The following is a 17184-nucleotide window of genomic DNA, read 5'->3' on the forward strand; positions in this document are numbered from 1 at the left end:
TAGCACTAGTGAAATCTGAAAATCCATTTGAACATTCTTGCATATTGTGTGGTGGGTGGTTTGACACCAAGATTGGATTGTCTAATCATGTTCGAGGACACTTAAAAAGACTTGGAAAAACAAAATGGGATTCAAATAAGTCACCAATCTGTGTTCTAGAAGAAATGTTGCAAAATGAAGAAAAGTTTGCAAAAATTGCAAAAGTATTAAACAACAGGCGCATTTTTCCAAAACCAAAGTTTGCAAAAAGTGACCGGTTAAGCTTTTCATCAAATGGCATTCCCCGCGAAGTACAGAACCGTGATGCTGAAACAGAACCAGTGACTGTGGATAATGGTGATCAGGATGATTATGTAAAGATAAATTCAGAACTGCATGATGAAAAAAGTTCTCAGTCAAGTAGTCTCATTGAACTTCTTAAGAAGAAGAAACTAGATGAAGACCTTGATGATGGGGTTCCTCTTACAAAGAATACAGCACAAACTGCACGAAAGAGAGTTATTCAGAAGTACGCTCTTCCTTTATCAGAAGACAACAATGTACTGGTATATCAGCCACAGAAACTAATAGATTCTACTTTACAAACAGGTAATTAAACATTTAATTTGCTTATTTTTTTATTAGCATTTGTTTGATAAGTCAGGCTGAGTAAACAAAGATGTTCTTCGTGTTTCACTGTTGCAGTCATCCCATTTAGGTTATCCCTGCCAGGGTAGCCCTCAGTCGGCCCGAATACCAGAGGCTTAGTATTTCTGTGTTGGTTGCCATCGCTCCAGGACTGACGTCAGGTCGTCATTAGTATAAAATGAAGCAGCCAACGCCATTACATCAGTCTTTCTTGCAGAGGAGCCTGAAGCAGAAGCCGTTCGCATGAGTGCCGGTTGGCCGCTACCTGAGTTTTCATTTTCCGAATTGAAGTTGAAGTCTTCTAAAGCTAAGTACCCCGTTGGGGATCTTTTTTATTGCTCTAACCGATGTCAGAAAAAGTTAACAATTGTCTCGCATGTGGAAAGCAAATATCACACCAAGACTTTCATTCTTACTGCGTCACTTGCTTAGGCCCAGACTACGACGTCCCCCTCTGTCGCTTTTGTGCTTTGTTCAACTTCAGAACTATACATCGTCGGGCCCTTATTGTAGCTAGATATTTTCGTTCTCGTTCCTCAAATTCCGATATGGCTTCGGTAAGCCATCTGACAGCAGATCTTCCAAAAAAAGTAAGGATAAAGACAGAGACAGACCGCCAAGGTCCAAACCTACCGATGATGCTTCCGTTAAGCTAGCTGTCAGTTTTCTGGTCCTCAGTGAGGTGCTTTCTCAGCCCCTGATGCCCGCTTCTGTTGATTCGCAGGCCACTACCGAGACCCTTTTGGAGTCCTGTATGCCGTGAGACTCTTCATCCACTAAGGATCCTGCAGATGTCTCTACCTTGGATGGGGTCTGGAGCCACTGAGCAGGCACCTGCTTCCAAGGAAGTACTTCGCACTATCGATTCTCGACAGACAGACTTCTTTCGCGTCTGTTGTTCTTTCGAAAACTACTGAGTTTCTAATGCCCAGGGTATGAACCACACCCAAGACACCGACGACCCAAGCTTGCTTCAGTCTCAAATGCTTAAAATGGCGGAAGACCTCATAATGCTGATCAGGGAAAGCCTAGTTACCCCTTCCAAAAGAAAGAGATTTGTCCCCAGTAGTTTTATCTGAACAGGAGTCCGGTGACTCTGAGACATCTAAATATGAAGACATGCAACCCCACTCTGCTTATGAGGATTCTAATGCAGAGGACTTTCCCATTAGAAGTACTTTCTTAAAGTATGTAGGGTTTCTCCAAAGGAAATGTCAGGACTACCCTCAGTCTAAAAAGATACTCAGGAAATTCTTAGATCTTCCACAGCACAGACCTTTGGTCATTCCTCCTGTCCTGGAAGTTGTGGATGATGATTTCATGGAATCTAGACTCCAGACACCCTCCCTCCTGCTCCCAGGAAACCTGACAGGTACTGTAGTGTCCCCGACTCTCACAAATTTCTTTTAAAAAATCCTACTGCTGACCCTGAAGTTATTTCTCAATGGCCTAAAGGAATATTGTCAGTTCCATATGCTAAAAATTCAGCAACATACCATGGAACTCCTCAAACAAAAAATATCTTTTCCTGCTTGTGCAGAAAATCAAGAGTTAATGCATTCTGTAAGTCAAGTAACTAAGCGCACCTTACAATGTGGTTTTGACACCCTAGAAGCATCTTGCAGGGCAGCAGTCACTGGTTCTGTCCTTAGAATGCATGCTTGGCTTAAGGAACAGCCCTTGCCAGACCATGTCAAATCCAAATTATTGGACGCACCCTTGCAAAAAGACAACTTATTTGGCACCAAGGCAGAGGAGGTCTTAAAAAAGATGGAAGAAAAAGCTAAATCTATGCAGAGACATTTAAGGACTTCCTGCAGGTCCAGCCACCCAGGTTCAGTAGGCATTGCCCCTCCAAGCACTAGTCCTTTCATGCCCCCTCCAGGTCAGCTCAGCCCAGACCCCAGAGGAAGCCGGCCCCCCGACAGCAGCCCCAGGGAATGCAGATATCTAAGTAATGGAGTTCCTCTTCTTCATTCCCAGGAAGTGCTAAGCTAACCCCCCTCTTGGTAAGAATTCATAATGACTCTCCACTCCCCTCTGCCCACCTGCACTTGCCCCTAGGAGGAAAACTCTCATTCCACGGAAGCACCTTGGCCACCATTACCAGCAACCGCTGGGTCCTCAACATAGTGTCCCAGGGATACAGATTTTATTTCCACACTCTACCAACCCCAAAAGGGTTTCCAGGTCTTCCCCCAAACCCAGTGGGCAGATGCCTAAAAGCAAGTCCTTTCCCTGCTCTCTGTGAGAGCAGTAGAGCACGTTCCTGCAGAACAGATAGGCCAAGGTTTCTACTCCAGACTCTTCCTGGTACCCAGAAAAGAGGGCACCTGGCACCACATCCTTGATCTAGCCATTCTAAACACCTTTCTGGTGATACCAAAATTCAAAATGCTCACCGTCCAGCAACTACTACCTATGCTTTCCAAGAATGCTTGGTTAGCCACCCTAGACCTAAAAGGGGCCTACCTACACATCCCAAATCAGGGAGTCATACAGGAAATATCTGCGTTTCAGGGAACGATCACTGCACTTTCAGTTTTTTGCGCTTCCTTTTGGCTTATCCACTGCTCCCAGAGTTTTCACAAAATGTCTGACTCCCGCCATTGCTTTTGGCAGGCAGAGAAATATTCAAATTTACCAATGCTTAGACGACTGCCTAATTCAGGCAGACAAGAAAAGCTGCTCAAGCACTTGACCTTTGTAAAGGGCTTACTGACCTCCATAGGTATACTATCAACGAAAAGAAATCAAACTAGTACCCACCCAAAAAAATATATTTGTGGGAGTAAGCCTGGACATAGCATCCCAGATGGGATTCCTTACACCAGAAAAGCAAACCTACCTGACAGCCTATTTCTCTCAACTAGCCACCAGACCCCAGTTATCCACAAGGAAAATACTGCAAACTGTGTTCATGGCTTCTTTTATTCTACTCATTCCATATGCCAGACTGCATATGAGGAAACTACAATAGTACCTAAAAAGCCTTTGGTGTCAACACTCTCAAGACCTGGGGAGTCTTATACCAATGATACCTTGTTTAAGGAAAGATTTTCTTTGGTGGCCAGCAGCATGCTACCACAACGAGGGACTACCCTTCTCACAACTCCATGCCACCCAGACCCTCTCCACAGATGCATCAGACAATTCTTGGGGTGCACACCTGGACGGCAGATGCATACAGGGCCAATGGAGCCCACATCAAATACATCTGCAAATCAACCAAAAAGAGATGTTAGCTGTCCAGCATGCACTGACAGCTTCCCTTCTCTCCCCGCGGGCTCTACTGATCAAAACAGACACCACCACTGTGATGTGGTATATCAGCAAGCAAGGAGGAACTCACTCGTACTCTCTGTGCAGGCTCACCATGACCCTTTGGCACATGGCCTCAGCCATGCAACTACACCTGTTAGCAGAATTTCTACCAGGCTCTCTAAACTCTCTGGCAGGCAACTTGAGCAAAAATCTTCTGGACCTGCATGAGTGGCAGCTAGACCAAAGAACCTTCACCCTTGCAACTCAGAAATGGAGCACCCCGAAGGTCGACCTCTTTGCTTCTCACTCCAGCCATCAGCTCAGCAAGTTCTGCACCAGGGAGCCTCGCTGCAAGGCCTAGAAAGTGGATGCTCTATCCTTCCGGTGGGTCATCCTCTCGGTCTATGCATCCCCCCCACCACTCATTACAAGGGTACTGCTCAAAATAAGGGAGGAAAAACCGAGGATAGTCTTGATTGCCCCAGACTGGCCATGCCAGCACTGGTACCCACTGCTGCACAGCCTGTCACCTCTGCCACCATGGCATCTCCCTCAGATCCCAACACTCCTGACCCAGAGGGAAGGAGAATTCATGCATCCCCAATTGCATACCCTCAGTCTTGACAGCCTGGCTTATTCCCTGACCACTGCACAAGCTGCCAATCTCAGCAAACAGGTTCTAGATGTTGTACGTGAGGCCAGACACCCTAGCACTAGAAAGTCTTATGCTGACAAATGGAAAAGGTTTTGCACCTGGATCCAGGCTAAGGGCCCCAGGACGGCACAGCCCTCCCTACCTCTCATCCTGGATTACCTTGCTGACCTACTACACAGGTGTCTATCCTTTTCTTCTATTAAAATTCATGCCTCAGCTATCTCTGCTCGTTTCAGCACAGAGCCACCTCTTTTCTCACAGCCTCTCATCAAAGAGTTCCTAAGAGGGGCTAACAACTTGAGGCCACCCAGAAGAGCACCTACCCCAGCTTGGGACCTAAACTTTGAGTTGGGAAAGCTCACCCTGCCCCCCTTTGAACCAGCAGCTTCAGCAGAGTTAAAGTTTCTCTCATGGAATACAGCCTTGCTTCTGGCCATCACTTCAGCAAGAAGAGTATCTGAGCTACAAGCACTAATGGCTGTAGAGCCCTTCATCATTTTCCAAGCTAACAGGGTCTCCCTCAGGACTAACCCATCCTTCATGCCAAAAGTGGTGTCCAATGTGGCTCTCAACCAATCCATTCATTTGCCCACCTTTTTCCCTAACCCACAAAACAAGGGGGGAAGGATACTGCTCTCTCTAGATGTGCACAGACAGCTCAGATTCTATCTAGACAGGACTAAATCATTTAGAAAGACTGATCAATTGTTAGTCAGCTTTGCTGCAGGAGCAGAGGGCAAAGCCATATCCAAACAAACCATTCCCAAATGGATAGTACACTACATCCATTTCTGCTACAAGCAACACGGGAAACCCTCCCCATAAGGGGGTCAGGACACATTCTACCAGAGTAACCTCCACCTCTGCAGCTTTCCTCAGAGGGGTCCCCACCAGGGACATCTTGGAGACTGCAATATGGACATCAGTTCATACCTTCACCAAGCATTACCACCTGCCCATCTTCTCCAAATCCAGGACAGGCTTTGCCACCGCAGTCTTGCAGGGCATCCTAGCCAGCCCCCAATCTTCTTGACTGCCTCCACCCTTTTCTTCAGCTTTGGGAATCAACCCAAATGTGATGATTGCAACAGTGAAACACGAAGAACATAGTACAGTTGTGTACACTTAACATAAATGTAGATGTTTGAGTGTATTCACTGTTGCAGTCCTGGTCCCCCCCCCCCTTTACAAGAAATTTGTGGTATTTACTTTATACTGGTGGCGTTCTTCCACCATAACTTAGCTCCCTGTTGGGGGCTCCTGACAGGGCAAGAAAAACTGATGTAATGGCGTTGGCTGCTTTATTTTATACTACTGACAACCTGACATCAGTCCTGGAGCGACGGTAACCCTCACAGAAATACTAAGCTTCTGGTATTCGGGCCGACTGAGGGCTACCCTGGCAGGAATAACCCAAATGTGATGACTGCAACAGTGAATACACTCAAACGTCTGCATATATGGTAAGTGTACACAAGTGTATTTTGTGTTTTCAGGTAGCTCTAGGAGCATTGGTTAAGCCAGTCATTGGCATATGAAAATAAAGGGTGTGAGACTGAAACCCACTTCTTCAGAGTATAACTTCTTGGGTCTATATTATATGAACAGAAGTTCATATAAGCGAACACTCAAGTGAGTGAAAATCCCGAACATCGAAAACAATATTGTGGGGGACTGTGCCCCCACACCCCCCACTAAATATGTATTCCAACTCCGAGATCGCAGTACAGTGAGGAAAGGGCAAAAACTCCAATCTTCACTGTACTGTGATCCCACAACATGTACCTCTATGTCCGGGATCTTCCTCAATGGAGCATTCGCTTATATGAACTTTCGTTCATATAATATAGACCCTAACTTCTTGACATTGTATTAACTTCAATCACTGTACAGCACCATTTGTTGTCCTTCACAGCTTGTCACATTTCTAACAGTTTTTGTATAAGTTATTTGTTTAATTGCTGTTTTAGACGGTGTTTGAACTTGGAAATACTAGCAAGAACACAAGTAGATTTGGTTTCAGGGACAAGGCTGAGTTTTCATTTCATACATTGGTGGGTGAACTGACATCTATAGAAGTATGTTAGTATTTTGTACTGGAAGCCTGTGGACAAAAATCTGGGGTGGTCACTGTCCTCGTATATACATTACAGAGGCCTGCAGTGTTAGGAAACTTCCACCTTGGATACCCAAAGCAGGTATGTAACAGAAAAGAGTTTTGTTTGGATGTAAATACTATCCTGGGAAAGGTAAGTATTGTCTGTTTTTAAGTGCTGTTAGAAAAATTGCATTGCTGTATGGTCCTTTTTGAGCTGTCAGACTGTGGAAATGATGATGTAGCCTATACTGAATTCTCTGCTGCTTGAAAATATGACCAAGTGTCTGATTCAGCAGATGCTTTTGTACCGACCCTATATCATTACACCATTATTTAAACTGCAGTGTTGAGATTAGAAGAAAGGGATATACAAAGCTTTGGGGTATTGTTTGGAAATTATATGTTAAATGTGTGGCAGTTCATCTATTCATTCATTGCCCAAATTATCTTCTTAATTCAGTTAATGAATTAAATTGCTAATTCCACTGAGCAAATATAAAGGGAAAAATTGTGAAACCAGGTATATTCTTAGCTCATGCACACTTAGTGCGTGCGTACAGAATGGGAATTTGCTCCATGGTACATAGTTTTGGTGTTTCTTATAAACACTTTCTCCCATAAATTCACATCCAATCTTAAGTTACAGCTGTTTGCAATTTTTACTCCTTTTTTTTTTTTTTTTTTTCCGGCATCGGGTAGTCCTTTTTGAATAGGTACTTCTCTTTCTGAGAGCCAGGTTTTAGTTTAATTTGTTTAACCATTTTTGTTTTTGATAACCAAGTGCATATATTCATCAGATTCCAGATATGACCATAGAGCACTGACCTTTGACTTATTTGCTGAGGTTTATCAAGTATGAAATGGCTTGTTTGTTCATTCATTGTTCTATACTTGTTTTATCTTATCCAGGGTCTTTTAGAGCAGTGCCTGAAGCAGAGAGTCACTCTTGGGTGGAGGATAGAGATCCGTCACAAGACGTGTGCACACACTCACAAGAATCAAATCCCGAGTTTGTATGTTGTAGCTCATTTGCATAGCTTTGCCTGAGAAAGCCACATTTAGAAAAAAAAGAAAGAAAACCATTTTAAAGGAATTTTGTGTTAACCTGTATAGCATTTAAAATGTTTTAACTTCTGCAGTCAGCCTTCTTGTGAGAGGCTTGGAACTTCAGAGCAAAGTAGCTTTAGTGAAGGCTTTAAATTTCTGTGGAATATTACTTCATCTTCCTTTAAGATCTGTTGCAGTAGTAACAACACTAAATGGATAACGCACCACTAGCAGATGTTAGACCCCAATAAGATGTTTCCCCAAGCCATCAGATCTGTTGCAGTAGTAGCAACACTAAATGGATAATATAATGGATAAATAAAAACACTGGAAACATGAGCTACAAAGCATCATAGAAAATGAAGAAGTCTACATCACATGGGATCACTCATTACCAACAGTTCAAAAGATATACTAGAAAACCAGATATAGTGGTCCAAGAAAAGAAGACAGAAGTAGCATTGCTCATTGAAAATCACCACGCCCATTGACTACATTGTCTTGCGTACAGAGAGATACAAAGTCATAAAATATCAAGATTTACAGGCAGAAGCGAGAGCAATGTGGAAGAAAGATGCCCAGACAGATGTTCTTCATGTTTCACTGTTGCACTCATTACATTTGGGTAATCTGCTGGCAGGTTGCCCTCAGTCGGCCTGAATAACAAAGTCTTGGGTCCTGCGTCGGTTGCTGTCTCCTCTTCCATGACATCAGGTCGTCAGAGGTATAAAACATGCAGCCAACGCCATTTTAATCAGTCTTTCCTGCCGCGTGGTGCACAAAGCAGAAGCAGTTCGCAAGTGCCGGTCTGCCGACTCCTGAAATTTTCGTATTCGAGTTTCAGAACCGAAGTCTTCAAACTAAAGCTAAGTACCCCATTGGGGAAACTTTTTCTTGCTCCTTACCCGATGTCAGTAAAAGTTAATAATTGCATTACTTGTGGGAAGCAAGTACCTCGTAAGGATTTTCATTTGTATTGTATTCCTTGCCTAGGCCCTGATCACAATGTGCCTTGCTGTCGGTTTTGTGCTAAATTTAACCAACGCACTATTAATCGTCGGTATATTTTTGCTTTTAAATATTTTGGTTCAAGATTTAACTACCCTGAAATGACGTCGGTTAGCAATCCGACTACTGGAGTTTATAAAAAACACAAAGAAAAAGACAGAGACAGACCGTCGAGGTCCAAAACCGATGATGAAGCTTCTCCTAAGCCAGTCGCCGGTTTGCCGGTACTCAGTGAGGTGCTTTCGCAGCCCCTGATACCCACTACCTTTGAGTCACAGGCCTCTACTGAGACCCATTCTGAGTCCGATATGCCGCGAGATTCGCAAAGTATTGAACTCGCGGATGTCTCTCCCTTGGATGGGTCTGGAGTCGCTGAGTAGGCACCGGCTTCTGAGGGTGTTTTCAGGCCTCAGCATTTTTACATTAAACTGACGCTAGCATCAAAACCAAGGTCAAAAACTACTTCTATGTCTAAAAACCGATGCATGAGCCACGTGCTCAGGCCCCTATGCCTAAAAAAACAGATGATCAAAATGGCTGAGGATTTAATTACCTTGATCAGGCCCCCCCCCCGCTAAGAGGCCTAGGCAAGGCACTGACTATGAATCTTCAGATCAGGTTTCCATTTCTTCTGATTCCTCTTCTGATCAGGAATTTTCTATTCCACCCTATGAGGATTCTGATGCAGAGGAATCCATCCCATCTGCATCTCCTCCTGAGGATTACTCTTTTGGAGAGACTTTACATACTTTAAGGGAAGATTTTCACTGGGAGAGTCAGGACTTCTCAATCAAAAAAAGAGGCTTAGGGATTTCCTTCTTCTTCCTCAGCATAGGCCTTCGGCAGTGCCACCTGTATTAGACATTGTTGATGATGTGTTCTCGTAATCGAGCATGGCTCCTGATTCCCTGCCTCCGGCTCCTAGTAAGCCAGACAGATATTACAGGGTTCCTGACTCCCACAAATTTCTTTTCAAAAATCCTGCTGCTGATCCTGAAACTATTTCTCAGGGTCCCAATGGTGTTAAGGCTTCTGCAGCCAAAAATCCTGCCCCTTTTGATAGAGATTCCAGGGGGGGCTGGATAGATGGGGTAAGAAGGTTTATACGTCTGCAACCTTGGCAATCAGGGCTTTAAACTGCCATTTTCATATGCTTAAATATCAACAGCATGTTATGGGCTTAATGAAACAGAAAATGATGTTGATTTCTGATTGTGTGGAAAGTAGAGTTTACAGGATTTGTTGCATGCAGCAGAACAGGTTGGAAAGCATACTTTGCAATGTGGTTTTGATTCCTTGGAGGCCTCCTGTAGGGCCACCGTTACTGGATCTGTGATTAGAAGGCATGCCTGGCTCAAGGAGCAAAATCTGCCTGATCATGTTAAAGCTAAATTGTTGGATGCCCTTTTACAGCATGATACTCTGGTAATAAGGCAGAAGAGGTTTTAAAGAAAATGGAAGACCAAGCTAAATCTATGCAAACTGTAAAAGATTTCTTGCAAGTGCAGCCACCCAGGTTTAGTAGACATTGGCCTACTAAAAATTGGTCCTTTCCTGTGTCCAACAGAGCCACTTAGGGCAAACACAGGCGCTCAAAAGGCTCCAGATATCAATCACAGGGTTCTTACAGGTCAAAGCAATGGGGTGCCTCCACCTCCAAATCTGGAGGAAACAAAGCACAACCCTACAGTAAGCAGTCTCAATGACTTTCCTCTACCATCTCCAAGCACTTATATTTTGGCAGCCCCCCTTGGGGGGGGGGGGACTAATTGGCAGTTAATTACCCAAGACAAGTGGGTATTAAACATAGTATCCCAGGGGTACAGATTCCATTTCCATACTTTGCCAATTCCAAACGGATGGCCGGATCTGCCACAAAACCAGTGGGCAGAGGCCCAGAACCAAGTCATGTCCCTCATGGATATGGGTGCTATTCAACCGGTACCAGAAAAGGAAAAAGGACAAGGATTTTATTCAAGACTTTTCCTGGTACCCAGAAAAGACAATTCATGGCGTCCAATACTGGACTTATCGATTCTAAACATGTTTCTGGACATTCCAAAATTCAAAATGCTACTTTACAACAGCTACTGCCTATGCTAGGCAAGAATGCTTGGTTAGTAACTCTAGACTTAAAAGAGGCATACCTGCATATCCCAGTAAGGGAATCATGCAGAAGACACCTCCGCTTCAAAACATTTTTTTTGCATTACCAATTCTTTGCACTGCCCTTTGGCTTATCTACTGCGCCTAGGGTCTTTACAAAGTGCCTGGCACCAGTAATTGTATTCTGCAGACAAAGAAACATTCAAATTTATCCTTATCTGGACGATTGTCTCATTCAAGCAGAGGACAAGGACACTCTACTTCAACATCTGCCGTTTGTAAAAAGGCTTCTAGCATACCTAGGGTACACCATAAACAAAAAGAAATCACAAATGGTACCCTCTCAAATAATTACATTCCTGGGTGCAAGCTTGAATACAACTGCCCAGATGGCTTACCTCACGACAAGCAAAGGCAATTGACAACATATTTCAAACAAATGGCAACAAAAACCCAGTTATCTGCAAGACAAATTCTGCAGGCTTTGGGGTTCATGGCATCCTGCATTCTACTAATTCCATATGCGAGACTGCATATGAGAAAACTTCAGTGGTACCTAAAAAGTTTATGGAGTCAACATTGTCACAGCCTGGAAACAATGATTCCTCTCATTCCCTGCCTACAACAGGAGTTTCTTTGGTGGGCAGAGACATGTCACCAAAACAAGGGACTGTCATTCACTCTACCCCCTGCCACCCAAACCCTAACTACAGACGCATCAGACTATGCTTGGGGGGTCCACCTGGCAGGGAGATAGATGCATTCAGGGCAAATGGAGCCCAAACCAACTGCATCTGCATATCAACCAGAAACAAATGCTAGCTGTTCAGAATGCTCTGACAGCCTTCAAGGACTTACTTCATCCAGGACAATTACTGATAAAGACGGATAACACCACAATTATGTGGTACATAAACAAGCAGGGGGGTACACATTCCTACCCCCTTTGCAGACTAGCCATGGTCTTGTGGAACACAGCCTTGACTTACCAAATACATATTCAAGCTCAGTTCCTGCCAGGAAAGCAAAATACTCTGGCAGACGACTTAAGCAGAAATCTTATGGTCCCGCACGAATGGAAACTGGATCCACAAATCTTTAGCATGTTAACACAGAAATGGGGGAGCCCAGACATAGATCTATTTGCCTCTCCCCAAAACTATCAGTTGGACAAATTCTGCACAAGAACTCAACACAAAAAAGCATGGAAAGTGGATGCTCTATCCTTCAGCTGGAAAAATCTATCAGTCTATGCCTTTCCCCCTCTGCCTCTACTCTCCAAGGTCTTACTAAGTCAGACAGGAAAAAACAAAAATGATCCTAATTGCTCCGGACTGGCCTCGCCAGCACTGGTACCCGCTTCTAAGGAATATGTCACACCTTCCTCCGTGGTACTTCCCTCAAACACCTTATCTACTATCTCAGCAGAACTTTCAAATTCTGCACACTCAGCTCCAAACTTTGAATCTTGCAGCATGGCTAATCAACTAATTATTCAAACCACATCTCTCAGTAAATCTGTGATGGATGTCATTTTGGAAGCCAGAAGGCCTAGTACTAGAAAATCTTATGCTGATAAATGGAAGAGATTCTGTGCTTGGAACCAAGCACAAGGAATCGACACAGCAAAGCCCAGTATTCCTCAGATTTTACAATACTTAACTGAGATGATTGACAAGGGCCTATCTTTTTCTTCAATAAAAAACTATCCCTCTGCCATCTCTGCTCATTACAACACAGAGCCTCCCCTCTTTTCTCATCCACTGCTTAAACAGTATCTCAGAGGGGCCAAAAACTTAAGACCTCCCAGGAGAGTATCAACTCCTGCATGGGACCTCAATTTTGTGCTGGAAAAACTCACCCTGCCTCCTTTTGAACCAGCAGCTACTGCGTATATAAAATTTCTGTCTTGGAAGACAGCTTTTCTTTTGGCAGTCACTTCAGCAAGAAGGGTTTCAGAACTACAGGCTCTCATGGCAGGTGGAGCCTTTCATCATATTTTACCCGGACAGGGTGGCCCTCAGGACCAATCCTTCTTTTATGCCTAAGGTGGTATCCAGTGTGGCTCTTAACCAGACCATTCACCTGCCAACATTCTTCCCAAATCCGCATAACAAGGGGGGAGCGGATTCTGCATTCATTTGGATGTACACAGACAACTAAGATTCTACTTAAACAGGACAAAATCTCTAAGAAAGTCTGAGCAACTACTGGTAGCATTTGCTGCAGGATCAGAGGGGGAAGGCTATATCAAAGCAGACTATTTCCAAATGGATAAGCCATTACATTCGTTTCTGCTATTTGCACCATGGTAAACCTGTGGCCAAAGGAATCGGATCCCGTTCAACCAGGGCTGCCTCTACTTCAGCAGCTTTTCTCAGAGGTGTCCCAGCCAGAGACATTCTAGAAGCTGCTACTTGGAGCTCTGTTCATACGTTCACAAAGCATTATAATTTACCTCTCCTCTAAATCCAGGGCAGGCTTTGCCACTGCAGTCCTGCAGGGCCTTATAGCTGCTCCTAATGCTGTTTAGTTCCATCCTCCCATCCATAGCTTTGGGATTCTACCCAAATGTAATGACTGCAACAGTGAAACACGAAGAACATAGTACAGCTGTGTACACTTACCATAAATGTAGATGTTCAAGTGTATTCACTGTTGCAGTCTTGGTTACCCACCTGCCATCCCCCATTCAATACGTTTTTCTTTCCTTCACTATACTCAAAAGCCTTTGTGGTATATTTGCTTTTAGTTGAAGGTATATTTTATGTTTCCAAAGGTGCATTTATATATTTACTGTTTATTTATATGTATATTTTTGCTCCCCATTTGGGGGGCACCTGACAACTGGGGCAAGAAAAACTGATTAAAATGGTGTCGGCTGCATGTTTTATACCCCTGACGACCTGACGTCATGGAAGAGGAGACAGCAACTGACACAGGACCCAAGATTTTGTTATTCAGGCCAACTGAGGGCAACCTGCCAGCAGATTACCCAAATGTAATGACTGCAACAGTGAATGCACTCGAACATCTACATTTATGGTAAGTGTATACAACTGTACTTTCCAGTAGTTGTAGGAGCAACAGGTCTCGTTAAAGAGAGTCTACAGTCATATTTAGATATGCTACCAATCCATGTAACTCTGTACAAATTGTAAGAGACATTATTGTGTACATGGTGGGTGCTGCAAAGAGCACTACTGGCTGATATCAAAGTGTGAAAAATACTAATTTCATGAACTTTAATCGTACTTTGACTTAGGAATGGGGTTTATTCCCATCACAGTATTAGAAACCCAAAAGATTTTGAGAAATTAAAAAAACATAATGTAGCACTAGCAAATGTTACACCCCAATAAGATGTTTCCCCAAGCCATCAGATCTGTTGCAGTAGTAGCAACACTAAATGGATAACATACCACTAGCAGATGTTAGACCCCCAATAAGATGTTTCTTCAAGCCATCAGACCCTGTTTGGGCGTGGGGAGTTGACTCCACCCCTCTTTGGTCAGTAGTAGCATCTAGGAGTGTGTCATACTGACTAGTCTGCACCATCCCATGTTGTTTTTGTTACTCAGAAAGGATCAGTTTTCTTCACATTAGTTGCTCATTTTTGAAGTTCTTCAGCTGTCCACTGTAGACCTTAATACATTCATCCTTTTACAGACATGGGTTAGAGATTATTTTTCATATTATTCAATTATTGTTTTTAGCCAGGCTATCTCCTGCTAAACTGTCCATCAGGTGTGAATGTAGTAGACACATATAGCCCACCTAATCACAAAAGGGTTCACATCTAGAGCAAGAGAGGTCATTGTGCCTCTCTACTCATCGCTCATCAGGCCCATAATTGAGTACAGTGCCCCATTTGAGATGTACCTTACCCGACACCTGCAACAGCTGGAGAAACCTCAAAAGTACCTCACAAAGAGGATCATGAGCCTCAAACAGATGCCCTATGCAGCTCGACTAAAGACACTCCAGCTATACTCAATTGCTTACCGCCTACTCAGAGGCAATCTCTGACTGATGTACAAGGCCATGTCTAACCCGGAGTTAATGGACATGCTTCTCCTCAAGAAAACCAAATCCATTAGAGCTACACGCTCCAGGGATTTAAACCTCAGCACAACAATAAATAGAACATGCTGGAGGGATAGATTCATATCCCAGAGGCTTCCCTCGCTTTGGAATAGAATCCCAATCCATGTTAGGCAAAGCCCCTCACTGACCCTCTTCAAAAGAAATCTTGATGAGTGGATGGGAAATCATAAATTTACCCCTGGGATCAATTCTGTGGCCCTGCTGGACAGAGGCTAGGCTTATAAATGCCCTAGGGCAGATAGCCTAGTACCTACCTATGAACAAATTCTCATTCAGTTAGATGGAAAGGTGTCTGATGTGGATCTATAGGCAAAAGTGATGGATCCTGCTCGGACTGCTGGTCAGGTGGCAAAACACTACTTTGTGTGGTTATGTTGCTTTAGATACAGTATCCAGCACATCATCTACTGGTCCTGTGATCGAGTCCCTTGCTAAGGCCACTACTTCTGCCAGTGGTTAAGATGTTTACCTTACAAGTACAAGGTGCAGGATTTGATTCTCACATGAGGTAATTGGCTAGGCTTCAAATGGCCCTTGAGGGCAGTTAGCCTAGTATTAATCCATGAACCATGAGCTGTGACAAAGGGCATTCACTTTTATCCATAAAGTGGATGACTGCCTCATACAGGAATTCACACAATAGGTAGTAGACAGAGCCATCACCTTCACCATGGATTGCTTCCAAAGTCTCAAATTATATTCTCATTCAGTGTCCCAATATCAAATCGTATTCCTTCCAACAGACTGATATTCCCTGGGCTGTCTTCTAGACTCCAGATGTCAGTAGACATTTCTTTTCCAAAAGAAGGTGGAGCATTTGGAAAAATACTTTCTCAATCTAGCATTTAAGGGGAGGGGGCTGTTAGCTAGGAAATGCCTTGTGACTCTGGGATAAATGGCTTCTGCCATCTTGATGTACTTCTAGACAGATTGCACAGGAGAGGCTTCAGTGGAACCTGAGATCCATCTGAAACAGACATTCCCATTGGTTGCAGAAGTGATTCCTATTTTACAGTGCATGTCCAAGGAGCTGGTGGTCCAACCAACTCAGACTGAATGAGGAAGTTCTTTTCTCTCAGGAACCCCTTCCCCAAACCATACATTTGCAGATGCTTCAGACCTAGCAAACACACAAGAATTTGAAGTCTATGGACTGTAAAATGCATCCCATAGGAAAAGGTTTTAAATATGAAGGAGGGTGATGGCATTGATTTCAAGCCTATATGAAAAGGGGGGTGTCTTCCATGTATTCATACAGTACAGTGGCCATGTGGTATGTCAACAAACAGGGAGGGGGGACAATTTTTATCTCCTTTGCAGATCGGCCATTAGTGTATTGCACTTTGCCTTTAAAGTAATCTGGACCGTAGAGCTGTCTGCATTCCCTCACATTAGTGGTGGATCAGCTTAGCAGGTCAAGGATATACGTCACAAATGGATGTTACATAGAGATACCTTCTTTCAGCTGCTATACACAGGTGTGAGTATCCCAAAGATGGATCTGTTTGCATCCCTGAAAAATACAGTTAAAGTTCTACTTAGTAGCACCCAGTAAGGAGGTTTGGGCAATAGATGCCTTCTCCATCAAATGGGCAGGCCTGTTTCTATATGCAGTCTTTCCAGTCCCCTTTACTTCTCAGGGTGATCTAGAAAGTAAGAGAGAAAAGGCTAGCAATGCCATTGACCAAGGCTGCATTTGATTCTGCCTCCTCATGGAGATGTCTGGGGTGGGGTGCTGGGGACATGATTCACTGCCATTGCTTGTAGACCTCCTGCCTCAGGACAAGAGGGCCCTGATATACTCCAGCCTGGAAACATTGCAGCTCAGTGGGAACAGAATGAAATCCTTATTTCCCAGCAAATGTGTTAATGATTTGTTACAGTTGGATATTCCACAACGTGTAACTGTTGCTCATATTGGTATCTGCTTTAGAGAATATTTTCTTGACAGCTATTGGTTTACCTAACAGTCAACCTCCTGCCCCTAAAAAGCCTAAGAGGGGTATACAGGGTTACTCAGACTCACAAATACTGTTTTTATAATCCTAAAGGAGACCCGGCAATGATTTCCTTATCTAAAACTCCTTTTGCTAGCTAAATTGTTCTAGCAAGGAAAGCTTTTGACAAAGTGTTTTCTTCTGCCACTTTAGCTTTCATGATTTTAAACTGACAAGGATCACGTGTTAACTGTTAGAGAATTTTTCACCTCAAAAGAGTCGAAGTTGAGTGGCAACCACTTTTTGTCTGCTTCTCATGTAGTTCAACATTCCTT

The 17184-nt window shown here is 43.7% G+C and overlaps 1 protein-coding gene across 2 annotated transcripts in view; it reads left to right on the plus strand.

The window, feature by feature from the left end:
• ZNF644 (zinc finger protein 644) overlaps positions 1-17184 on the plus strand; it is a 1505096-nt gene that overhangs the window by 1142269 nt on the left and 345643 nt on the right. For both annotated transcript variants that reach the window (XM_044085655.1, XM_044085656.1), the window contains one exon: positions 4-588. In XM_044085655.1, coding sequence (XP_043941590.1) covers positions 4-588 — 585 coding nt within the window. The remainder of the gene's footprint in view (positions 1-3; positions 589-17184) is intronic.

Source organism: Protopterus annectens, chromosome 10.part0 (genome assembly GCF_019279795.1).
Source record: "Protopterus annectens isolate FY-2018-M chromosome 10.part0, PAN1.0, whole genome shotgun sequence".
NCBI classification, from domain to species: Eukaryota; Metazoa; Chordata; order Ceratodontiformes; family Protopteridae; genus Protopterus; species Protopterus annectens.